Genomic DNA, 26,756 nt, shown 5'->3' with positions numbered 1-26,756 from the left:
CACTTATTCGCTGTGATAAACTAACTTACATTACGTAGGTCCCATAACTCTATTTTGCTTTTTTACAAAATTATGCCCCTTTTTCGATTTACATATTATTCAATTGACAAGGCTGTTGAATAATCGAGCGTTGCTGTCCTACGACAGCCCTTGTTATGTCTTTGTTGTAGCTCCTTGATGTAATTTTTGTTGTCACCCTATAAACAACATCGGTATCTGTCATGTCTTTGTCACATGTTTTGCTCACATTTTAACAAAATTATGCCTCTTTTGACTTGAATAGAAATGTTGGTTGAAGAATTCCATGTTTCTCAGCAAGAACTGAACTGAGTGCTTTCAATCTGTACATTAAAGGGCAAGGAAAGCCTGACAATAAGTTGAATTGTTACAAAAGCTATCCTGAAGCCTTTCATAAGGCTGAAAGAATTTTTAAAATCGGGCAACTATTAAAAAAGATATGGCAAATTGAAATTTAAGAAAATGGCTGATCATGGAGGCAGCAATTTAGTGTGATTATGATGTCATTTACACACTGCTGATTTTCCTTATTTAACAAATAACCTTTAAAAATTTAAAATAGATTAATTCCAAATGTTTCTTGAGTGTAAGGTGTAAAATATGGTAATTTCTTTCATTATAGATGGAAAAAGTAGAGAAATTATTTTACAGAAATATGTAAAAACAGTTCAGATATGTCTCTAGAAATTTAATAAATCCGCCATTTTGTTTTTCGTTGCTATAGAAACAAAATGACCACCATTTTGATCAAATATTTAAATGCTCATAACTTCCTCATTCTTAAGCCGATTTTGAAAATTCTTTCACTTCTTTAAATGCTTAAAGAAATCCTAGCAGATGGAATTAACATAAGAACAACATTGCTTTTCCCTTTAAAGGATTGTACCTAGTCAAGTTCAAGACCTTGACCTATATCTTTAATAAAAGTAATGCCGGTTTTTATGTTTAGAAAAACAAATGATAATGCTGTGTATGTAAGGTAGTATTATGAAGAAGGTTGTTGCAATATTTTCCAGTAACTGAGTGCACTGACTTATTTGGATTTAAAGAAAGGTATGAAGGAATATTGAGGTAACTTAGAGAAAAAAAAAACCTATTTTTGTATGCAGTTCTAAATCATTGAGGCACAGTTTCTGAAGGCAAACAAAGCAGCAAAATATTTTGAAATTCTTGTAAATCTTATTAACCTTTACCCTGCTGAATTTCTAAAATGGACTGGTCCATCAATTTGGGCAGTACTATTTATTATTCAAAGGGGTGTTCAGTGAAAATTTGCTGACTGAATAGCGAACAGTGCAGACCATGGTTGTGCAGGCTGATCTTGCTCTGCGCTGGTTGTGAAGGCAAAATCACTTGCCAGCAGCAGGCTAAAGATTAATTAACCCTTAGCCTGCTAAATTTCTATAATGGACTGGTCCATCATTAAATTTGGGCAATACCATTTATTATTCGAAGGGGTGTTCACTGAAAATTTACTGACTGAATAGCGAACAGTGCAGACCATGATCAGACTGCACGGATGTGCAGGCTGATCTTGGTCTGCACTGGTCGCAAAGGCAGGATCACTTGCCGGCAGCAGGCTAAAGGTTAAATCAAAAGTGCAAGTGTTTGTCTATGAAAGTACAATGTATAGCATTTGCTTCTGTTATTTTATTGCAGTCCATTTCGTTCCTCCTCCTCTGATGAAGAGAGTTTTGTACCAGAGACACAACCGAGTATGCATAGAACACTACATCACAAAGGTAAATTGCATTATATAGTGGATAGTCTTATGACTCTAAACTTTGGGTGGGATTTGGGTAGTGGCCTTTTGAAGCAGGGTTGTTAAGGTGAGAGACTATATTGAACTTACGCTATACATTATATAGGTCACTTTATGTATTCTTATAGAAAATTAAACTTTTTGTGAAAAAGCAACCATCTGCATTATAAAATAACGAGAAAAACTGTCATCATACAAAGTAGATTTTGAAAATGCTAAAACACAACTATAATTTTTTAGCTCGACTATACAAAGTATATGGAGTGGTGACCTACTCACCATGGCATAGGCATTGACGTCTTTCTGCATCCCCAAAGTTTTTTTTTACACTTTCTTCTCTGTAATTATGATGGATTTGCTTTAAACTTGAAGTAGTTATTCCTCATCATCACCCACATCATATGCCAGAAGGACCATACTCTCACACTAATATTTCATGAATTATCCCTCATTATTTTTTTATATGTCTTAAATCATTGATGTTGTGTTTTATTGAAATCCTCCTGTTAATCATGATGGCTACCAGTCATATTCGCTGAATGTGAATAGTAGAGAAGAAAGGAGATTTTGTGATTTCTTCAAAATCCTTAGCATTTCCTTTGGCAGGTCAATTTGAAATCTCCATTCCGGAGGCAGTGAGAGAAGAAATTTCGCAGTACCGGCTGTCACAGAAACTTACTGGAGAGAAAGTTAATGAAACTCGGAGCACTGAAAGTCGCTATGGGGGTTCTAGAGTCAGTGATAGTGAAAATGATACGGATTATGATGATGAAGAGGGAACCAAACCATTGCCACCATCACAAACACTGCCAGGTACCAGCTTGTTGCCAGACTGGGAAGAATACACCATGCCACTGAAAGGTAATGAGATGGATAAAAGTCCCGTGATTTCAGACAAAAGTTACCATAACTCAAGCCTTCAGGAAGGGCAAACTATACAGCAAGATGGGAGGTACCAAGATCATAGAAGAATGGGGAGATGGAGTGAAGGACATCATAGCAGACTACAGTCACCAGGGGGCGCTAACAGAAGGTCATCTGAAAGTCAAAGAAGATCAATGCCCAGTCAAATGACTCTTGATAAGTACTTTTCACCTCGGCAAAATCTGGGACATTACGAAGTAGATCAGTTACAAGGGCATCACGATGAAAGTGAATACTCTGCAGCAGGTATAATAAACTCATAAAGGGTAGAATTTATCATATTTGAAAAGAGGCTTAAAAGTGATAATGAAATAGAAAATAAATTGCAAAATTCATTTTTAGGCTTTAAGATATTTTTATCTGGTACTTTAGGATTCCAAAAGTGATGTTGAATATTTTAGAAAATTCTCAGTTTATTATTACCTATACTTGTGAAATTAGACCTTATTTACACATCAGATTTCAAATTCATTTTCATTAATTTTGTATACATGTATATTCTGTAAAAGAATGTGAGGATTTTGTATTCCGAATGACATAGCTTAATACTACTATTTTTTAACAAACTTGTTTTCACCAGATGGTATCAAAAGTGAAAGTCGTAGTCAACTTAGGCAGCATAAGCTGACCTCAGAAATGATCGCTACATTGTCAAGTGGACAGATTGACAAGTTAGTCGATGAACTTTCGCCTGCTAGAAAGGGGTCTTATAATGAAGATGTAGATGAGTTGTACACTGCTCAGAAGTTAGAAATTTCACAAAGAGGTTTGTAAAAATGCATATTTTGATATGGAAAATTAATGTTCAGCTTGACTCTCCAAAGATCATCCTAGTTTGAAATTGCAAGTTTTATGGAAAGCTTCTCATTTCAATATTTCTTCTTAAATACTGCCTATACTAAGTATTTTATGTATTTGTTTAAGACTTTGACTTTTTAAGTGGCAGACTTTGTATGATTATGGTTCAGGTGTACTCCAAAGGTCAGGACCACTCTGGTCAGATAGTTTTGGTTAAAAGTTTATGGCATATTTCTCAGTTTTAACATTCCCTTAACTACTGCCCTTATAATCATCAAACCTCACATAATATTGGTCTTTGAGCATACAGCATTTGATTAAGGTTCCAATACCTAAAAGGTGAAGGTCAGAACGGTCAGATTTTGTAATTATGTTAAAGTTGTATCCTATTTAGAACTTTTTTGCTACAGGCAATGTAGCTGGGGCTTCAGACCTCAGCCCTTAATGAATCCCCTGATCTGTCTATCCACCCTCCACAGTTTCTTTAAAGGACATTTAAACAACAATGTGAACTTCACTCTAGTGTTCCTTTGGGATCCTTGTTCAAATGCCTTCTCGCCTAGTTCGTCTAAATTAAATTCAGGTCAGTTTTCCTTTACTAACTCTGTCAGATTCCTTCTGGCCATTTATAACTGTTTAACAAAACTTGTCTGCTAGGGAGTGAGGCTTGAAAACCTTCATTTCTAAAGTCCTTGGTATAAATAAATGTCCATTTGCTGACCATATATTTCATCCCTTGTAGCCATACTGTGAAATAATTATTATTTGTGGGGGATTTATTTTCGTTTTTGAATTCGCGGTTCAGCTCAACCAGAAAACTAAGTCTCAATGAACAAATTATACCCACAATGTAAATTGTACTTAATGTCACCAGAAAAGACACCATAGCCATCTCATCTGGTCCGTAGTTGAGTGCATGCAGCAGTAATGACCTGCAGCTTTCGTGTAGTTCATGGAGGCTCCATCAACGATAAACATAAGTATGCGTCAGAACAAAATGGTTACCAGTGGTTTGTTTAAAACATGCTTGTCAAAGTAAAAGTAGATACTAAAAATAGAAGTTTGACGTAGCGTTTCATGTCAGTCCCACTATGGTGCGGCTGTTATTTGATTTTTTTTTGGCCCCCACCCTTCAGTGTTTATATTTACTGACATGTACCACTACTACTTTTGGACAGTTTAATATTAGAAATTATTTGCTTTTGATTTGTGTCCGATGCATTATTACTTAATTCACATTACATGTTTCTCGGCTGGAAATAACACATGCAAAAGTTCAACACAGCTTGTAATTTTAGAAACAGATGCGCATTCATTTGGCAAAAACTGACATTCGGATGAAAGTCTGGCAATCGTGTGCAAAAACACATTTTAGCAACATACAATCAGTAAATGAGCCGTGCCATGGGAAAACCAACATAGTGGGTATGCGACCAGCATGGATCCAGACCAGCCTGCGCATCCGCGCAGTCTGGTCAGGCTCCATGCTGTTCGCTTTTAAAGCCTATTGGAATTGGAGAAACTGTTAGCGAACAGCATGGAGCCTGAGCATCCGCGCAGTCTGGTCTGGATCCATGCTGGTCGCAAAGCCACTATGTTGGTTTTCCCACGGCATGGCTCAAATGTATAATAGTTTTTCACTAGTTCTTGTTTGAAACACAATCAGATGATGAATGTGATGAACTTTATACTTGTTTTTATTATGAATGCTAATTGTGCAAAACTATATCCTAGGTGATACGGTTAAAAAACTTTCGACACTTTTTAGTTGGCGCTGACTTCTCTTATTGAATATTTCACAGTTTCATTAAGTCCTGCAAATTAGGGGTTGTATGGTTATAGATAACACGGTCAATAATTGGCACATGCTAATCTCCAGTGGCGTAGATTGCAAATTCAGTAAAAAGGGTAGCTCTGTTTGACACATGAAGGTTTCACATGTAAGAAAAAAATGATATACTAGATCTATTCATGTGGAAATTATGAATTTTTTTTTATTTTCAAAAATTGAAAATCCATGAATTTACGTTCTCACAAAACAGCCATTTTGTCAAAAACAACAAAGTTTTGTGCTGATGAAATTAAACGATGGAAAAATTTGAAAATCTACTCAGAAATGACTTTCTGAGCAAAGTTTCATGAATGAAACTACCAAATTCCTAAAAGTTATTTTGAATAGTTTAATGTTTTCTCTTTATGGCAGTGTGGAAAAGTTTGAAAATCATCTTTGAAACTGCTGGCCTAATTTTAAGATAATTTATATGAATGGTCTTTAGTTGACCATCAACCAAAACTATTGAGCAGTGTAGGACCTCTTGTTACATTTACAGAAAAGCTCCACCAACACAGCTTACCAAACATCTCAGGTAACTTCTCACCCAGGATAACATCAACACAGAGAAATGCAACAATGAATACACATGTAGATGATAATGACATTCTCCCTGCGGTCACACCGTCTCCAATTGTTTCACCTAGAAATAGTCCAAGAAGTGTGACACCATCCAGTTCAACAAGGACGTCTAGTTCTAGAGTTTTAATGCCTTCAAATAGAGATAACCAGTCTACATCTGTATCTCCTGCAAGCAGTATCAGAAGTGTGTCATCAAGAAACTCGTCAAGGCAGTCGATGATGTTAAGAGATCTAACCTCTCAGCAAACCGTGACCCCTGTTACAGGTGGTTCTAGAAATATGACCCCAGGAAGTTCAGCAAGACAGTCCAGACACAAGGATTCGACCCCATTGCAAACTGTGACCCCTTCTCCTGTGTTGTCTTCTGGAGCAAGCAATATGATTGAGTCCCCAAGTAGTCTGGAACTTAAGCCATCTTCAAGAAAATCACAAACCCCAGAAAGTCAGAGAAGAGAGAGTCGAAGATTAAAAAGGTCAAGGTCTTCACAGAATAGGTCGATGTCAATGGTTCAAACCCCAAGTAAAAGTGTACCAGCATCTCCTGTAGTTGCAGCACGGGCATTTGCTCCAGGTATGTTCATATTGTACAAGTGTTTCTTCTGCACTGATAAATGTCTGCATGTTAACCTGGAAGTAGGTTGTTTTAACGTTTGCATTTTATTTCTGTGGTGGTATGTGAGAATTACGCTGTAAAAATGGTTATGTTTAAAAAATATTTTAAAACAAAACTAAACATATTTGTTATTCCAGATATAGTGGATAGTAAGGCATAGTATAAAACCTGACATGTTGAATATTATTGTCATCCTACTTAGTTAATATACCATTTTAAGTGATGTAAGCATTCTGTATACATGTAGTTTACAAATATTTTGTATTATAAAAAAAAGTAACATTAGAAAAATGAACCATGTCTCTACTGGTTTATTAACCTTTAGCATGCTAGATCAATTGTGGTCTGCTGGAAATGTCGTCTGCTAAAATTGTAAAGTTCATTCAATTTGCTCCAAAATTGGAAGAAATATTGTCAGAGTAGCAAACAGCTTGGAACCTGATCAGACGCCAATTTAATCGGCGTCTGATCTGGTTCCAAGCTGTTTGCAAAGGCTGTTTAATTCGCCTGCAGCAGGCTAAGGGTTAAATTAAATATGCCATTCAGTCTACAAGTTATGAAACCTTAACAATAGCAAACCATTTAATTATAGTAAGCATAAATAAACATGTTCGAGTCAAGATACCAAATATCATGTGGTACAAAAGAATATTTAGGTCTGAGGCAGCAGGTCAGTGTATTTCGAGATTTACATTTACATATATGCAGATGTTGGAACTGACATATTTTCGTTTGTAAATTGATAAAAAAAAATCTTGAGCTATTCAACAGCAAGCAAACAAGCTGCTTGTCTCCTAATGAAGATATTTTGATCCCTTGTGCAAACTAACTTTATGATCATTGACTGTATTATTGTAATGTATGCACGGTTGATATACTGTAGCAATATGGATGCTATGATTGAATACCTAGTAGGGGCCTCCGTGGCCGAGTGGTTAAGGTTGCTGACTTCAAATCACTTGCCCCTCATCGATGTGGGTTCGAGCCTCACTTGGGGCGTTGAATTCTTCATGTGAGGAAGCCATCCAGCTGGCTTACGGAAGGTAATAATGCTCAGAGGGGCACCTGGGGTCTTCCTCCACCATTAAAAAAAAGAATACCTAGTATTTTGTGGAATTAATTCTACAGAATTAATACGCACAAGGGCAGTCTGCAGACATCTATAGTTCAGTTAATATTCTAGCATAATAGTATTAATCAGTACTATAATAATTTGTTTCAACTTCAGATTACTGGTGTTGCTTTTTATGCAGAAAAAGTAGACTTTGTTTAAACTTTAAAACTGCGCCATGAGAAAACCAACATAGTGCAGTTGCAGTCAGCATGGATCCAGACAGCCTGCACATCTGCGCAGTCTGGTCAGGATCCATACTGTTCGCTTTCAAAGCCTATTGCAATTAGAGAAACTGTTAGTGAACAGCATGGATTCTGACCAGACTGCCTGGATGCGCAAGCTGATCTGGATCCATGCTGGTCGCAAATGCACTAGTTCATTTGGTTTTCTCATTGCACAGCTCAATACAAGTGGAGCTTACATGAGGACTCTTAAACAGATGGCTTGGTTCAGTCCTTGATCCTCATCTAATCGTGTAAGGCAAATTGCTGTAGACAGGGATATTAAAAGTTCTTTATTTGATATTTGTTATTTTCAGACATGGTACATACATTACCAAACAATACAGTGAATTTCTCACCACAAATAGCTTCAACCCAGAACATGGCATCAGTATCTCGTGTAGGACAGGATAATTTGGATGTAAATTCTAAAACAAATAAAGATACTACTGCTGGAGATGACCATGTTGTTGATGAAGATGGTGATAGAGATACTGGTGATGATGGGCAGTGGCAAGATGAGGTTTGCTGTATAACATTTCAAAATACCTAAGTGAAACTTTAGTTGGGGGGGGGGGGGCTCCCAGGCCGAGTTGTTAAGGGCTCTAACTTTAGATGACTTGCCCCATCAGCCCTTGGGGTTTAAACCTTGCTTACAGTGTAGAATTCTTTCATGTGAGGAAGCCATCCATGTGGCATGTGGACAGTCGCTGGTTCTAACCAGATCCCTGTCTTCGCCTGAAATAATGCTTTGATGGACACCTGGAGTCTTCCCCCGACCATTAAAAACTGGGATGTCACCATATAATCTATTACAAATACAGGGGTGTGATGTAAAACCCATTAAAAATGAAAGTGTCTTGTAAGCATTTATTCATATGTGACATCACATTCACATGAAAGTGCATCTTAGGCAGATTTACAGGCATTTATAATATCAAATAAGTTTTGTCTTGACTGCTCTCCATTGTCCTGACCTGAAACTATGGGCTGGATTTCAGAAATTGCCAGAAAACTCAATTTTTCTGGTTGAATTATTTAAAGTATTGTTTTGGCCTTTTAAGAGTTTTTTTATGCCCCCGAAGGGAGGCATATAGTTTTTGAATTGTCTGTCGGTCTGTCCGCAATTTTTGTGGTCGGTCCATATCTTTGTCATCCATGGATGGATTTTCAAATAACTTGGCATGAATGTGAACCACAGTAAGACGACGTGTCGCGCGCAAGACCCAGGTCCGTAGCTCAAAGGTCAAGGTCACACTTAGACGTTAAAGGTCATTTTTCATGATAGTGCATTGATGGGCGTGTCCGGTCCATATCTTTGTCATCCATGGATGGATTTTCAAGTAACTACGCATAAAAGTGGGGCACAGTAAGACGACGTGTCGCGCGCAAGACCCAGGTCTGTAGCTTAAAGGTCAAGGTCACACTTAGACGCTAAAGGTCATATTTCATGATAGTACATTGATGGGCGTGTCCGGTCCATATCTTTGTCATTCATGCATGGATTTTAAAATTATTGGGCATGAATGTGTACCACAGTAAGACGACATGTCGCGCGCAAGACCAAGGTCCGTAGCTCAAAAGTCAAGGTCACATTTAGACGTTAAAGGTCATATTTCATGATAGTGCAATGATGGGCGTGTCTGGTCCATATCTTTGTCATTCATGCATGGATTTTAAAATAACTACGCATGAATGTGTGGCACAGTAAGACAACGTGTCGCGCGCAACACCCTGGTCCGTAGGTCAAAGGTCCTAAACTCTAACATCGGCCTTAACTATTCATTCAAAGTGCCATCGTGGGCATGTGTCATCCTATGGAGACAGCTCTTGTTTTTTAATAAGTTTGTCTTGAATATTTCTGTTTAATTTCTATGCAAGATATTTATCTAAGAATTGAAGAAAACAACTTGAACTGCCTGTAAGAATGTCCAAATCCAACATACCAAAATGAAGTGAATATTAAACAAAAATATTTAACATTTTCAATGACTGACAGCATTTAGAGAGACTTTATGGCAAAGAAGGAATATTCCACTAGTGCGCTATTTACTACAAAGAAACTTTAATCATAGTAAAGTTTGTTTTTTTTGGAATTTTTTCAACTTCTCTTATGAACAGTGTGATTTTTTGTATCAGTCAATGTTAACTTACATATTTTACAGATGGATGAAGATCATAGAGACGTAAACTCAATACAAAGTCAGCAGGCTGCTTCATCCCAGATTGCAGAAACTGTCCCAAAGTACGTACAGTTTATGCTCAGGGCACACACTGGACATAAAAAAATAATCACCACCTTCTTAAAAAACTTAGACCTTTAGAAAAAACTTAGTTCAGGGCGTGCTAGTATTAGCAGAGGATGATGGTTCTTATCAGTCATCCTGCATGAAGACTTTTACTTAAAACCTTCTCCTCTGACACAGCTTGTCTTCAGTACAACAAACTTGATCTGTAACATCCGTGCATGGACCTCTTTCAAGTTTTTGCAGTGGTTTAACTTGGCCCTAGATGTCACCAGAGCTGTAAAAGGTGAAAAAATCCTTTAAAAAACTTCTCATGAACACTTGTTGGATCGTCACTAAACGTAATCTGTGGCAGCCTTATAAGGTCTTCTCTTATGATTCTTCAAATTGTTCTGCTTGACCCCATTTTGGGATGGCCAGGGCTAAAATTAGAAAAAAGCCCCCCATGAACCGCTTGATGGAACTTCACCAAAATTGTTCACTAGCATCTTGTATAGCCCTCTCAAGTTTCTTTAACCTTTACCCTGCTAAATTTTTAAAATAGACTGGTCCATCATTAAATTTGGGCAGTACCATTTATTATTCGTAGGAGTGTTCACTGAAAATTTACTGACTGGATAGCGAACAGTGCAGACCATGTTCAGACTGCGCGGATGTGAAGGTTGATCTTGGCCTGCACTGGTTGCATATGCAGAATCACTTGCTGCCAGCAGGATAAAAGTTAATTAAAAAAAAAAACAGCCCATCCCCTTAGCTCATTAGGTAAGAGCGTTGGTCTACGGATCGCGGGGTCGTGAGTTCGATCCTCGGGCGGGGCGTATGCTCTCCTAGACTATTTGATAAACTACATTGTGTGTGAAATCATTAGTCCTCCACCTCTGATTCATGTGGGGAAGTTGGCAGTTACTTGCGGAGAACAGGTTTGTACTGGTACAGAATTCAGGAACACTGGCTAGGTTAACTGCCCGCCGTTACATGACTGAAATACTGTTGAAAAATGGCGTTAAACCCAAAACAAACAAAAAAACAACTAGATTTCCACATCTTATGATAGGATTCAACAACAGTAACTTATTCCTAGAGGAATAGTTAAACTATTTGACAGGATTTCAAATCAGTTTTCATAACTTACAGTAATAAATTTACCTTTGTATATTGTAAATTTTCCATGGTGAATGAAAACAGTTGTTACAATTTAAATATTTTCTTGTAGTCTTAAACTATTTTACAGGCGTAAGAAAGTTGAGAGGAAGCCTAGACAGAAATCGAACTACTCATTGCCTGTGAATTTAGTGAAGAAACGTTTTACACACTTTGCAGGAATGCGTGTATCTAAGGAGGCTGTAGAGGAGGTTATGAAAGTGTAAGTGCATTCTGTAGCTTAATGTACTAAGCAGAATAACTCTTTATTAATGGATCTTGTGATGTAGAGTAACACCTGTTTATAAGTATGACATTTTGGTCAAATCAGTGATGACCAGATGATATAATTTCAAGTCATTTTATTAGCTCATCTGAATTTTTGAGAGAAAAAAAATGCTGAGTTATTGCCTGGTTAAGTTTAATGTTTAGGTCAGCTTTTCTCCTAAACTATCAAAGCTATCTAAAACTTGTAACACTTGTTCACCATCAAAAGCTGAGTCTGTACAGCAAGAAACATAACTCTATCCTGCTTTTTGCAAGAACTATGGCCCCTTTTGGACTTAGAAAATCATGAGTGAGACAATATTTCTGTTATACAGAGACAAAAAAAAATCAGATGAGCATCTGCACCTGCAAGGTGGTGCTTTTGTTTAATGTTTCCTGTAGTTTCAATTGTCCAAACGGAATAATGTTGTATTCTAGTAACGTAAATATGGGGAAAAGATGACCCCTGCTGGTTTTTTTTTAGGTCATTAGGTCAAAGGTAAATGTAAGAATGATATGGAGAGTTAAGATGGCCTCTGATCAACAACAGGAGAATTCTTGCTTCTGGGTCAGTTATACTTACAATACCATTGTCTGTGGTCACAAGGTTACCACTGAATCTTTCAGTTCTTGTGCCTTTCCTGCCAGTTGCCGGAGAATGCTCTAAGCCCACAGACATTTAACTTTATAGGAAACATTGCCTTTGGTCATTATATGTTGGGGGTCATAACCTTATTTTTTCAGGGGTCTGAATGCAAATATTGATAGAAACTGGAGCCAGTGCATTTCTTCCTGCTATTTCTGAACTGTTTTGTTTTGTGTTTATTCATGAATATATTAGAGGAAAAATATAATTTAACTTATTAGCCTTTACCCTGCTAAATTTCTGAAATGAACTGGTCCATCATTCAGTTTGGGCAATACCATTCATTATTTGAAGGGGTGTCCTCTGACGTGCAGGCTAATCTTGGTCTGCACTGGTCACAAAGGCAGAATCACTTCCCACCAGCAGTCTAAAGATTAAAACCATTAGAATTAATTACTGTAAGATTTTGATAACTTCTTTAGTTTTCATGGAAATATTTAACTTCTGAAGAAATTTTATTTCATCTTTTAGGACAGTCATACTAAAATCAGTAGGAATTACCTCCCCTTAATTTTGAGATTATTCTTAATATTGACGTAACTATAAACCGAGCTGACCCTATACCAAATTTGTGCTTCATCAAGCCAGTGAGTTATGTGCAGATGTGCAGCTTGACCCTTGCGTCTGTGGTTCTCTCTGTATAATGGGTGTAAATTGTGACATTTTGTAATTTTTAATTCAGGTCTGAGAAGTACTGGGATATATTGGCGAGAGATTTGGAAGCCTATGCAAAGCATGCTGGAAGAAAACAGATAAACATGTCTGACTTTGTTCTGCTCTTCAAAAGGTACTCATTTCTGTAATATAAATAAGCCATCTATGATTATATCTGCACAGTAATTTCATTGATGGGTTCAAAACTGCTAATTGACATGAATGTGACATGAAACTAGGATCTATAAAATAAAACATATTTGGGCTGTTACAAGAAATTATAGCAAAATCTGATTGGAACGAGATGCTTTGTTCTCACTTAATATTCAGTTGAAACTGGATAAAACACATGCACAAAATACCATTTTAAGGTATCCGATCCACAAATAGGTTAAATTTCGATGTCTTTTTTGATATCATTTGAAAGAGTGGTGTCTGCTGAACAAGAATTAGTAAATATGATGACCATAAATAATATGCAAGAATAATTAGTCATGTTTTTAGCTCACCTGAGTTTTTGTGATCGCTTGATGTCCGGCATCTGTCTGTCGTCTGTCAACATTTAGCTTGTGTATGCTATAGAGGCTGTATTTTTCAACTGATCTTCATGAAATTTGGTCAGAATGATAACCTTGATAAAATCTAGGTCAAGTTCGAAAATGGGTCAGAAAAACCTTGTGTATGCAATAGAGGCTGTATTCATGTCTCCCACCACACTGTGGTGTGGGAGACATATTGATTTACTCCAGTCTGTGTGTCTGTCACAAAGCTTGTCCACACTCTAAGTCAAACATTTCTCACCCGATCTTCACCAAACTTGAACAAAATGTGTCTGACCATAAGACCTTGGCCAAGTTCGATAACTAGCCAAATCTGCCAGGCACTTCGAATTATGGCCTTGAATTACGAAAAATCTTGAGCTCAGCGCTTTTGTGCACCCAAACGTTTATACTACTTTATTAGTAGTAAGGGTACGTTTGGTGCAAGAAAGCACATGCACAAGTATATAGGGTACTTTTGGGTCCAAGAAAGCGCAGATTGACTTACTATTTAGATGATTAGGCAATTGGGGGAGACATGCGCTTTTCTCAAAAGCATCTCTTGTTTTCAAGTGATCTTCATGATTATGGTCAATGATTACCTTGATAAAATCTAGGCCGAGTTCGAAATTAGTCATCTGGGTCAAAACTAGGTCACTAGGTCAATCAAGAAAACCTTGTGTATGCGATAGAGGCTGTATTTTCAAGTGTCTTCGTGATATGTCAGAATGATTGCTTGAGAATCTAGGCCAAGTTTGAAAATGGTTTATCTGGGGTCAAAAAGTAGGTCACTAGGTCAAATCAAAGAAAAACCTTGTGTATGCGATAGAGGCTGTATTTTTAAATTGATCTTCATTAAAAATTTTGTCTGAATGATTGCCTTGATGAAATCTAGGTCAAACTTGAATATGGGTCATCTGAGATCAAAAACTAGGTCACAAGGTCAAATCAAAGAAAAATAGAGGCTGTAGTTTTCAATTGATCTTCATGAAATTTGGTCAGAATGATTGCCTTGATGAAATCTAGGTCTAGGTTGAATATTGGTCATCTGGGGTCAAAAAGTAGGTCACTAGGTCAAATCAAAGAAAAACCTTGTGTATGCGATAGAGGCTGAATTTTTCAATTGATCTTCATGAAATTTTGTCAGAGTGATTGCCTTGATAAAATCTAGGTCGAGTTCGAATATGGGTCATCTGGGGTTAAAAACTAGGTCACTAGGTCATATCTAAGAAAAAATACTTGTTTAAACTCAAGAGATCACATTTTTAGTCCAATCTAAATGAAAATTGGCCAAAATATTTGTTTCCATGAAATCACTAGGTTAAACAAGGTTACACTGTTATAGTATGTTTCTCAGGTGAGTGACCAAGGGCCATCTTGGTCCTCTTGTTTTTGATTGCAAAATGATAGATTTTACACTGTAATAACTGGATTTCTGTCAAAGTATCATTGAAGACAGTATAAAGTAAAAAAAAAATTATATATGAAATTTTGTCATAGAATTTATATTTTCTTTTTCAGTAGACAATACTTTTTCAAATGATACCAAAATTATATCAGCTTACCAGACATCAAAATTTTATATACTTCAATAGCACTGTTATATAGAACTTGTTAGTCCCCCACTGGTTGAAAACCAGTTTTGGGGACTATAGGAATGCACTTTTCCATCCGTCCGTCTGTCCGTCCGTCCGTCCGCAATTTCGTGTCCGGTCCATAACTCTGTCGTCCATCAAGGGATTTTAATATTACTTGGCACAAATGTTCCCCATGATGAGACGACGTGTCATGCGCAAAACCCGGACCCCTAGCTAAAAGGTCAAGGTCACAATTGGAGGTCAAAGGTCAACAGGGCTTTTTTCCTGTCCGGTCCACAACTCTCCCATCCTTGAAGGGATTTTAGTATTACTTGGCACAAATGTTCCCCATGGTGAGATGATGTGTCATGCGCAAATCCCGGACCCCTAGCTCAAAGGTCAAGGTCACAATTGGAGGTCAAAGGTCAACAGGGCTTTTTTCCTGTCCGGTCCATAACTCTCCCATCCATGAAGAGATTTTAATATTACTTGGCACAAATGTTCCCCATGAGGAGATGATGTGTCATGCGCAACACCTGGACCCCTAGCTTAAAGGTCAAGGTCACAATTGGAGGTCAAAGGTCAACAAGGCTTTTTTCCTGTCCGGTCCATAACTCTCCCATCTATGAAGGGATTTTAATGTTACTTGGCACAAATGTACCTTATAATAAGACGATGTGTCATGTACAACTTTCAGACCCCTAGCTCAAAGGTCAAGGACACACTTAGCAGTCAAATGTTAACATAGCATGAACAGGGTCTGTTTCGTGTCCGGTCCATAACTCTGACATTCATTAAGGGATTTTAATATCACTTACCACAAGTGTTCCCCATGATGAGACGACGTGTCATGCGCAAATCCCGTACCCCTAGCTCAAAGGTCAAGGTCACAATTGGGGGTCAAAGGTCAACAGAGTTTTTTTCCTGTCCCGTCCATAACTCTGCCATCCATGAAGGGATTTTAATATTACTTGGCACAAATGTTCCCCATGATGAGACAACATGTCATGCGCAAAGCCCAGACCCTTAGCTCAAAGGTCAAGGTCACAATTGGAGGTCAAAGGTCAATAAGGTTTTTTCCCTGTCTGATCCAGAACTCAGTCATCCATCAAGGGATTACAATATTACTTGGCATAAATGTTTCCCATGATGAGACGACGTGTCATGTGCAACACCCAGTACCCTAGCTTAAAGGTCAAGGTCACACTTTGAGATCAAAGGTCAAGAGGATTTTTTTCCTGTCCGGTCTATAACTTTGTCATGCAAAGCAGGATTTAGATATCATTTGGCACAAATATTCCCCTGGATGAGACAACATGTCATGCGCAAGAACCAGGTCCCTAGGTCTAAGGTCAAGGTCATATTTAGAGGTCAAAGGTCAAATTCAAGAATGACTTTGTACGGCACATTTCTTCTTCATGCATGGAGGGATTTTGATGTAACTTGGACCAAATGTTCACCACCATGAGGCACCCTTGTTTTTAGAATTACGTCCCTTTGTTTTACTATAAATAGATTTTATTGTAACTTTTTTATTACTGGCGGTAGAGAAAAATCGAGACCACTTTTCTGTGGTACAGCATGCATGTTACATCCAATTTTTAGGTGTATTTTGACCTATCTCTACCTGGTAAGGAGTTTCTTGTGGACTTATATTATATAGATTTTTTTTTTTTTTTTTTTTAAAAGATTAATTTCCCTTTGTTGTTACTGTAAATAACTTACATGATAACATTTTATAATCAGCCAAAAAAATTCAGTATGAAAACAACTGTGGGTTTTTATATATGCACATTTTAATCCAAGTGTGTTGTTATAACATATTGTATATGTAGTACAATATTGTTTATACATCATTGACAGATATCAGTTCATTATGTTATACTGCAGTAGAGAAAATTAGGTGCCTTCCAGTAGGGGACTTTGTATTGCATGGCAATACTTCATTCACTTGTTTATTTGTGGATCAGATAACTTAAGTCAAATTTTGGTTATCTCTTTCAAGTAATATGCTTCATTCCTTGGAATTCGAGAAACAGTTCAACTGTAAAATAAATGAGCCGCGCCATGAGAAAACCAACATAGTGGCTTTGCGACCAGCATGGATCCAGACAAGCCTGCACATCCGCGCAGTCTGGTCAGGATCCATGCAGTTTGCTTTCAAAGCCTATTGTAGTTAGAGAAACCGTTAGCGAACAGCATGGATCCTGACCAGACTCCGTGGAAAGCCTTTATGTTGGTTTTCTCATGGCACGGCTCAAATGTTTATACTAAATTGAACTTTGTGTTGGGTGAAAGCATTTGAAAATTGCCAGTAACAATGCTATTGTTAATAATTTCCTTGCAGGAAAGAAAGTGTGAACAGCAATGTAAGTAGTGATGAGCTACATCAGTACTAACATCAATATGACAAATATCACTAGAATGCAGAACTTTATAAAGTCGACAGAACTGTGCACTAAAGTAATTTAATTTAACTTGTATAAATATTCAGTTTTTATATACTACAACTTTCTTATTAAATCTTACAGGCAAGGGTATGTGACGGAGAAACAGAGTTTGAAGTCGTTGATAGAGAAATACCTACCCATGGAAGAGAGGGAAAAACTGATACCTGTTGCGAGAGCTGGCAACAGAATTGAACCAAAATTGTGATGCAATGTGACTCTGTAATACTGCTACATTATGACTATTTCTCAGAAGATTCAGTGAAAATTTGTAGTATCCTCAGATATACAATTTTTTGGACATAGAAATGTGTGTGTGACAATCACAGAGAATCATCAGATGATAGTGATTAAACTAGCTACAAGGATGAGACTGCTATATGTGACATACAGGATAGGGAAAGGCAATTTATCTGTCATAATTGACATGTGATGTTCATATTGGTACAAATAAAAAAATATATATATATTTATCCATAATCATCCAGCCCCGTGGACCTATACATGTATGTCACTTCCAAGAAAATAGTACGAGTTATTTAACGAACAAAGAACACAATCAATATACATGTGTATATTATATACATCAATGTAAAGAGCTGTGTTATGTGTTGATTTTGGTCATGATTCAAGAACATTACAATTCATTTTACTTTGCAGTAATAAGTTTGCTGCATATTCATTAATTAAGCCCTGCCCATGGAAGAGTTACATTTTGCAAAAGGGACGTTTATTAAGACCTTCCAGAAGATTGTTTCCAGTATAGAGAATAGATTCGACTTGAAGTGAATGAATTTTAACAATTATATCCTCACCACAGTGATGGTATTCGCTTTTGGCCCAAATTAATTTAAAAGATGAGAATATAGTAAAAAAAAAAATGATATGGGAATGTGAGATGTTTATTGGGGAATAGACATCTTGTTGCAGTCATTTTGAAGTTGTTTTCCTGAAAGTAATATTGACTTAGGATAAACAGAAACGCAGCTTGGTCAAAGTTTTGATGCACTTTCTCTTTATCTGCATAAGTACTTGCTGGATTTGTTTCAAACTTAAAATAGTTATTCCCCAGTCATCACCCACATCATATTGCACTACATAGGGGCATAACTTCCACACCAATATCCCCCTTTTTCCTTAGATTTCAGGTTAGTTTTGGTGCACTTTTACTCTGTCTCAGTGAAAGGATAATAATGACAATGACGTCATCAGTATAATGTCTATTATAATTTATTTAAGGTGTATATTGTACAGCGGAACCTCTCTAATCCGAATATGCTCAGACCAGAAAAGAAGTTTGGATTAGAGAGGTTTTTGGTTTAGAAAGGTTTCTTTTTTGTTCACAAACATACATGCAGTTTGTTGTACATGATATGTATATTCATCTCGTGATGGATTAAACCTTACCCTGCTAAATTGTCAACAGATCTTGTTAATACTACTTAATAAATTTGATTCAAACTAGAATAGTTCTTCACCATCCTTATATGACACAAGGTCCATAACTCTGGCACAAATGTTTCATTAATTAAGTCCCTTAGAATTTCAGTTTAATTTTGATGCCTTTTCACCATAATTCTGTTGTTATTGAATGGATTTTATCAAAACTAAAATGATTGTTCCACACCATCGGCCACTTAATGACACAAGGTTCATGTCCTTATTTACTAGAAATTCGATCAGGTCCAAGTTGTTCTATCTCAGTTATTACTAAATACACTGACGAGATATGAAAACGCAACAGTCATATGCCTGAATACATTTTTTACTACAAAAAGCATCACCTTGAAATGTTCAACACATACACATCTCGATACTCTATACCCACTGTGTTCAAATTTAATCATCACAATCGACAGTAAAATTAACACAATGAGTATAGTGTATCGAAATGTGTATGTGTTGAACATTTCAAGTGTTGCTTTATGTAGTAAAAATATATTCAGGCATATGTTTGTTGCGTTTTCATATCTCGTCAGTGTAGATTAAAACTTAAGATAGTTGCTACACATTATTAGTCATATGATATTACACGTAATGCATTACTTTTTCAGAATTTTGTCATGACTTAAGTCCCTTTACACTTAATGTTTTGATACACTTTATCTCATTCTGTGTTATTACTGAATAGTAAATACATTTGACGCGTTGCTGTTGTCTAGTATCTTTATCCACTTTCAACACTCCAGTTAACAGCTCCAGCTTCCTCAGATGTGCCCTGTTTCACTATCCAGCATCAAAATAGTCGAGCTACCTGTCTCATGTGACAACTCTTGTTGATGCATGAAGGTCTCTTTGATATCCAGTCGGGTATGTTTGGAAGGCCGGTGCGCCATGCTAATTGCTAATGCTAATAGTTATTGGCAAATGATTAATGCTAACTGTTTATTACGAAATACGAAACAGTAAGTGTAAAATGCATAGTGCTAAGTATTTATTCAAATAAAGAGCTGAATATATCAGTGTATCAATGCATCCTTTAAACAGTCATTGGCCTTTGTTATATGCACATAACTTTGTCTAAACACTTTTGCTAAAAAATCGGGTCCCATTTTCACACAAAAACCGCCTATTGTGTAAAGTGCAATGTGAAATATATGACTGTAATTTGCAATCTTTGTGTAATTTTTCATATATTTTTTTAGCTTACCTGTCACATAGTAACAAGGTGAGCTTTTGTGATCACCCGTCGTCCGTGCGTGTGTGCATCCGTCCGTCCGTCAACAATTTCTTAACTGCACAATAGTGGTTTCATTTATGATTTTATTTGAACCAAACTTGCACACAACTTGTATCACCATAAAATCTTGGTTCCTGTCTTGAACTGGCCAGATCCCAATATTGATTCCAGAGTTATGGCCCCTGAAAAGGCCAAAATTAGCTATTTTGACCTTGTCAGCACAATAGCAGCTTTATTTAGGATTTGATTTTTACAAAACTTGCACACAACTTGTATCACCATAAGATCTTGGTTCCTTTCTTGAACTGGCCAGATTCCATAACGGATTACCTCCCTTTATTTTTTATCTAAATGAATACACCTTAGCAGCTTCTAATGAGATTGATTTGAAATGTTATTTATGTCTTCCATGGTAAGAAATAGTCATATTAGATAACTCTTGATTGAACATTTATCGATATGAATACTTTACTAATTTATTGTTGTATAGGCTTGTACTCTGTATCTTCTACATGCATATACCAATGTATGAGTACCTCCCCTGATTTTAATAAAAATGGATTCATCTCGGTAAATATTTATAGAACTCATTTGAAATTTCATTATTGTCTTTAGTTGGACTGAGGCAATCAGGGTAGATAGCTACAGACTGATTTTATGTCAAATTACATCCCTTTGTTTCAAATTAAAATGGGTGTATCTCAGTAACCAATGAAGATACTGATTTAAAATGTCATTAGTGCCATCAGATGGACTCGGATAATCAGGGTAGATAACTTTTGACAATTTATGACAAATTACCTCCCTTTATTTTATATAAACGAATAGATCTCAGCAGCATCTAATGAGATTGGTTTTAAATGTTATTTAAGTCTTCAACGGTAAGGAATAGTCATGTTAGTACAAAAATGCAGCATTTGAGCCTAGGACCCTCAAACTTGATATGGAAATTAGCCCTGACTAGGTCAAAAGAGACTGTTACAAGAAAATGTTTATCCTGTTGATATTTAATGTGTATGCCTATGTGCTCTATGTAAAAACTTGATCATATCATTTTGAGCAATGGTACTCAGGTGAGTGATACAGGGTCATCATGGCCCTCTTGCTGTAACATTTATGCTAATAGGCAAAGCGCTTAGAATGTTTTAATTACCATAGCTACGCATAATCGGTCCAGTCGCTTTTTAATTTGTCCTGATTTGAACTGGACCAGTTATGTTTGCCCGGACAGTCCACTTGTTTGCCTGAAAAGACACCTAATGCAGCAACACGTCAAGGCTATATACATCAAATGTATGGCATTATTCGGACGTAGGAGACGGAATTGGTCAACGTTTATACTAAGTGAGGATTGCTGTTTATAAAGCATGTCAGACAATTGCTAGGTTATATAGAGAATTAGCAAGCACCGCACTTCACAAACCGCCCAGAATTGCTGTAAGACGGTGAAGGTCGATAGAGAAACCAAAATCTGCGATTCGACGCTAGTTAACGTCAATCTATGACACCTTGGATAAAGACCAGGGCCCGTATTCATAAAGCTCCTAAGGAGGAAACTTACGAAAATCCTGAACTTTGTTAAATTTCCTAAACAACATAGCACAAAAGAAATATGTAAACTTTATAAGATTTATTGATAATCTTCATTACTATGCCAGACTATAAGGCAATATTGTTAGACATGCCAACTATCTCGACGATTGTCAACAAAATGCTTTGGAACTGTTCCCTTAGTTAGTCCCTTAGGGAAAATTTCCCTTAGGAGCTTTATGAATACGGGCCCAGAGCTCTATTCATGTTGCGCATCCTGTCCGGAATGCTTTGCATAAGTGTTCATACTACTTTCAATGTTCTAATCAAACAACATATTACGACTTGTGCATTGTTAATAAAATTTAATAAAAAATTTACAATAATTATTATAAATTAATCTAAACTTCGGGAAAGCCTCTCGATGGAGTCACAACATCGTTAACGTCGTTGAAATAGGATTATAATGCGCCAGACTGTATGGTCATCAAGCAAATTTTACTAGCAGTAGTCTTATGCTGGAAAAGTACACCAGTTATTCATATATTACACAATGTGTAATTTCATTATCATCTTTTCAAAATCTAGTCAAACTATTCACCAGGCTGTTTCGGCAAATGGATAGAAAAGTTTGCCTCCAGATGAACATCAAGTGTTGCATATTAAACGAACGCACGTGAAATATGAGAAATCCTAAACCAATATTCAGATATAGATAAAACAAAGTGTGTCCTATGTCAAAGTGTTAAATTAAATGATTTTGTGCGTGTGTGCACATTTGTGTGGATTATAGGAAGAGCTTATATTTTGCATAACAAAGAATCATTACGCTGTATGATAAAATATAATGCATTTGTAGCCAACTTACACGAAAGGGAGAGTGCAGATCTACGGATAGCAGAGCCATAAGTTCGACCCCAAGCGATGTGTATGTTGTTCGTGCCAATTTGATAAAAGACATTGTGTCTGATATCATTCATCCTCTATCTCTGATTCACGTGGAGTAGTTGGCACCTACTTGCGGAGAACAGGTTTGTACTGGTACAGAATCCATAAACGCTTATTACGTTAACAGTCAGTCAGTATTTAAGGGTCCATCCGCCAAAACGGTGAAGAAAATTTACTTCTACGCAATTTCCGTAGAGTGCATGCCAAAAAGTCAAAATGATTTTGAAGCCAAAAGTGAATCGCTGTCACGGGCAATGAGACCTAGACGAAAGAGACGTGGTTGCTAGAAGGCGCCCTTAAAAAGTGCCGCAATCCGATGTTGTCGTTGGTGTCCGCCGCTCCTCCGCTGTGGTGTTGTGTGCCCCTCCTCGCTTGCCGCCCCCCCCCCCCCCCCCCCCCCCCCCCCACACACACACACACACGTTGAGCGTGGAGTTTGAGCAGCTCGGGGGCTTCTCTGCATGCCATCTGAACAGCAAGCCGTCAGCCAAGTACGTAGCTCCTTTTCACAAACAGTCCCTTTTCGGGCCACTCCCTCCGGATTAGTCAGGACATCGACAGTTGTTTTGGACCTACATCCAGCGATGCCATGTGCCTTCTCCGCGACGTGCACGCTCCGGAGGGAAGGAGAAGTTAGGTTAACTGTCCGCCGTTACATAATTGAAATATTGTTGAGAAAAGGCGCTAAACCCAGAACAAACAAACATTGCATTTGTCTTACGTTTTCGTTTATACAACGAAATTTGAACGTTGTATTAGTTCTAATTTTGCGCTTGCTTTTGAAGTATTGTTAAACAATGGAACTGTTTTGACTATGTTCTTATTTAAAGGTTACAGCAATTACTCGATCATGTACTCTGATCGAAGCGTTAAGTTTTCCTGTACAGTTGACTGCAAACTTCTTCCTTATGACCTCACCCGCCCATCCCCGCACCCGCACACGCCCGTACGCACACACACAAACACACTGTCGTAAGTTAATCATCAAGGAAATGAAAGTTGTCTTTGCTTGTTTTAAGCTCAAAGTGTGAATAAAAAGTTCAGAGTCTACAGAACGGCATTTAGACGAAATAAATTAATACCAATATTTGTCAGCAAACAACGAAGCTCACCACAAATGATGAAAAGTTTTACAGGTGCACTTTCTGAAAGGAGTACGTGCGTGCGTGCGTTCTTTTTAATAAATAACACTTAGTTAATAATGTCTACCGCAAAACAATGTTAATTTGTGTTTATTTAATACTTTAATGCCCTTCAGCAGTAGACAGGAGGGTCTTTCGGGACGCTAGTTTAGGTCGAACCAGGTGGCTGTTGTAGGAGATGGCGATCTCACAGAAAGGTCAGCAAGGACGCTATCTCGAAAAAAAACGTATGCGTATCCGTAAGCGAGTTTTAAAGTTGTTCGGAAGCGCTTTTTATTTCATTCTGGAGAAAATCTTGTTTTGAAAGAATTCGGCAGATGGGGTGAGGCGAGGTCAGTTTTATAAACCTACAACTTTCAACCGGTCCAATGTCAAACTTACAGGGGTGTTATAGAAAAGACTAAAGAAAATAGTGGTTGAATAGTTTCTGTACCATCCGGTTATTGTACATGTGACCTTCTGCTGCCAAGTCACCGCCACACAGGTCAAAGGTTCGCCATATGAGATACACCCGCAACTACTGGCCCCGGTGTTCACAAAACGTTTTTCGGTCTCAGCTGAGTTTGAGTTTGAAATTTTAATATCTTGAAGCTTAAATTCCAAACGAGACTGACCATTAATACTGAATAGTCACATTAAAATAATTATTAACTTAAAATTCAGTCTGAAACATGCTATTTAGATAAAATGAGAAATAAAATTTCATTATCAAACTCAGCTGAGACTGAAAATGTTTTGTGAACACGGGGCCTGGTCAAAGTCTATCAGTCAGTAAGTTTAATCAGCATTTGTATAAATTACTCCACAAACGATGTCACATATACTGGACGCAAGTTGACCCCGATGGTTGACCTTTGTGTTATAATACGTAATGAGGCAAAACCTACTACTAAAAAGGAGTGTATGTAAAACGCTTCTCATATATATACACAGTATTGGCGAGCAAATTTTGTTAAAAAGAAAACACGATCTGTACGAGAAAATGAAAATAAATGTGCTTATTTGAAAGTTTAACTGATCCAATGTAAGTACATATTTTAACACACTAATTAGATATACGGCTACACCCCTTATTTCTACAATGAAATGATCGATATGAATAATCGCCTAAAAGCCCAACCATCCCGGTCGAGACTACAATACACATGAAAAAATCAATTTGATTTTGTAAGAAGGTAAAAATTGCTGTAAAGAACAGCGATTGGCTGCAATCACCCAGTAACTCCAAAGAACTCGTACAAAATATGTTTGAGATATTCTGACACAATTCACTCACCTTTTGTGAATCACTCAACACGTAATTCCCGAGGCACTGTTTATGCTCAGTTCATCCAGCACGTGAATTTCATGACTACGTATTGTTATTGTTAGCGCTAGCGTCGGTGTTCAGCGGGGCACGCCAAAAATGGTATGTATTTTTTTTTTACTTCCTCTGCTTTCTTTTCTATTTTCTTTCTACTGTATTTCTGTCTGTCTTTTCTCATACTTCCGTTTAACTAGTAAATGATTCTTTTTTGCGCTTTCACCCATTTTTCAGTTCAGTTATGTACAGCAAATTTCGTTGTGCATGTTTACATTTCCTTTCTTCAGGCAGCACTATGATATATGTTTGTTTCTCTTTTTTCACATTTTTTCCGTTTCTATAGACACAACAGGGTTGTGGAAACGTACATTTACATCTAGGCAATGATAAATGGATATCCGATATTCAGATTTTCAAAGTTTTAACAGCAGATTTTGGAATATCTTTTCCTTTCTTGTTTACACTTTATGATATGTTTCTTTCTGTGTTTATACATGCCGCTCTGTATCTACAGGGTAACCATGGAGCATCATCATGGAAACATACCTCTACATCTAGGCAATGGTATATTTGATGACTGGCGTTTATAGATGTTATACAGCTGTATAGAGTTTGGAACATATAGGGTGTGTATGTTTACTAGTTCATTTTTTGTGGCAACATTTCGACATATTTGTTTTTGTTTTTAGCTCACCTGTCATCATGAGTTCCAGAGTTATGGCTCCTTTAAGGGTCAAAATTTGCTATTTTTGGCTTGTGAAAACGATAGAGACAACATTTTGCAATCAACTTTAATAAAACTTGCACACAACTTGTATTGGCATAATATCTCGGTTCTTTCGAAAATTGGCAAAATCCCATCATGGGTTCCAGAGTTATGACCCCATGAAGGGCCGAAATTTGCCATTTTTGGCTTGTGAACATGATAGAGACCACATTTTGCAATCAACTTTGATAAAACTTGCACACAACTTGTATTAGCATAATATCTCGGTTCCTTTCGAAAACTGGCCAGATCCCTTCATGGATTCAAGAGTTATAGCCCCTTAAAGGCCAAAATTTGCTATTTTTGGATTATGAACACGATAGAGACCACATTTTGTAATAAACTTTAATCAAATTTGCACACAACTTGTATTGGCATAATATCTCGGTTCCTTTCGAAAACTGGCCAGATCCCATCATGGGTTCCAGAGTAATGGCCCCTTAAACGGCCAAAATTTGCTATTTTTTGCTTGTGAACACCATAGAGGCAACATTTTGCAATCAACTTTAATCAAACTTGCACACAACTTTTATTGGCATAATATCTGGGTTCTTTTCGAAAACTGGCCAGATCCAGTCGTGGGTTCCAGAGTTATGGCCCCTTAAAGGTCCAAAATTTGCTATTTTGGCTTTTGCAGCCATATAGAGATTTCATTTATGGTTTGATTTGATACAAACTTGCAAAATATCTTCAACAACAAGAAATCTTGGATTCCATGATGAATCTGTCAGATCCAATCATAGGTTCTGGAGTTATTTTATATCTGATTACCTCCCCTGATTTTTATCAAAATGGATTTATATCAGTAAGTACTTGTAGGACTCATTTGAAATTTCATTATTGTCATTAGTTGGACTCAGACAATCAGGGTGATAACTATGGACTGATTTTATGTAAAATTTCCTCCCTTTATTTCAAATTGAAATGGGTATATCTCCGTAACTAATGAAGATACTGATCTGAAATTTCATTTATGCCATCAGATGGAATTGGACAATCAGTGAAGAT

At 37.1% G+C, this 26,756-nt stretch overlaps 1 protein-coding gene across 1 annotated transcript in view; it reads left to right on the top strand.

The window, feature by feature from the left end:
- LOC123549356 (uncharacterized) overlaps nt 1-19,528 on the top strand; it is a 29,465-nt gene extending 9,937 nt beyond the window's left edge. The window contains exons 7-15 of the mRNA XM_045337383.2: nt 1,678-1,760; nt 2,387-2,950; nt 3,285-3,470; nt 5,833-6,486; nt 8,181-8,386; nt 10,029-10,108; nt 11,341-11,472; nt 12,845-12,949; nt 17,464-19,528. Of these exons, the coding sequence (XP_045193318.2) occupies nt 1,678-1,760; nt 2,387-2,950; nt 3,285-3,470; nt 5,833-6,486; nt 8,181-8,386; nt 10,029-10,108; nt 11,341-11,472; nt 12,845-12,949; nt 17,464-17,587 (2,134 nt within the window). The 3' untranslated portion in view covers nt 17,588-19,528. The remainder of the gene's footprint in view (nt 1-1,677; nt 1,761-2,386; nt 2,951-3,284; nt 3,471-5,832; nt 6,487-8,180; nt 8,387-10,028; nt 10,109-11,340; nt 11,473-12,844; nt 12,950-17,463) is intronic.
- Nucleotides 19,529-26,756: the final 7,228 nt, after the last annotated feature.

Source organism: Mercenaria mercenaria, chromosome 6 (assembly GCF_021730395.1).
Source record: "Mercenaria mercenaria strain notata chromosome 6, MADL_Memer_1, whole genome shotgun sequence".
NCBI lineage: Eukaryota > Metazoa > Mollusca > Bivalvia > Venerida > Veneridae > Mercenaria > Mercenaria mercenaria.
This window is presented reverse-complemented; position numbering and strand designations above follow the sequence as displayed.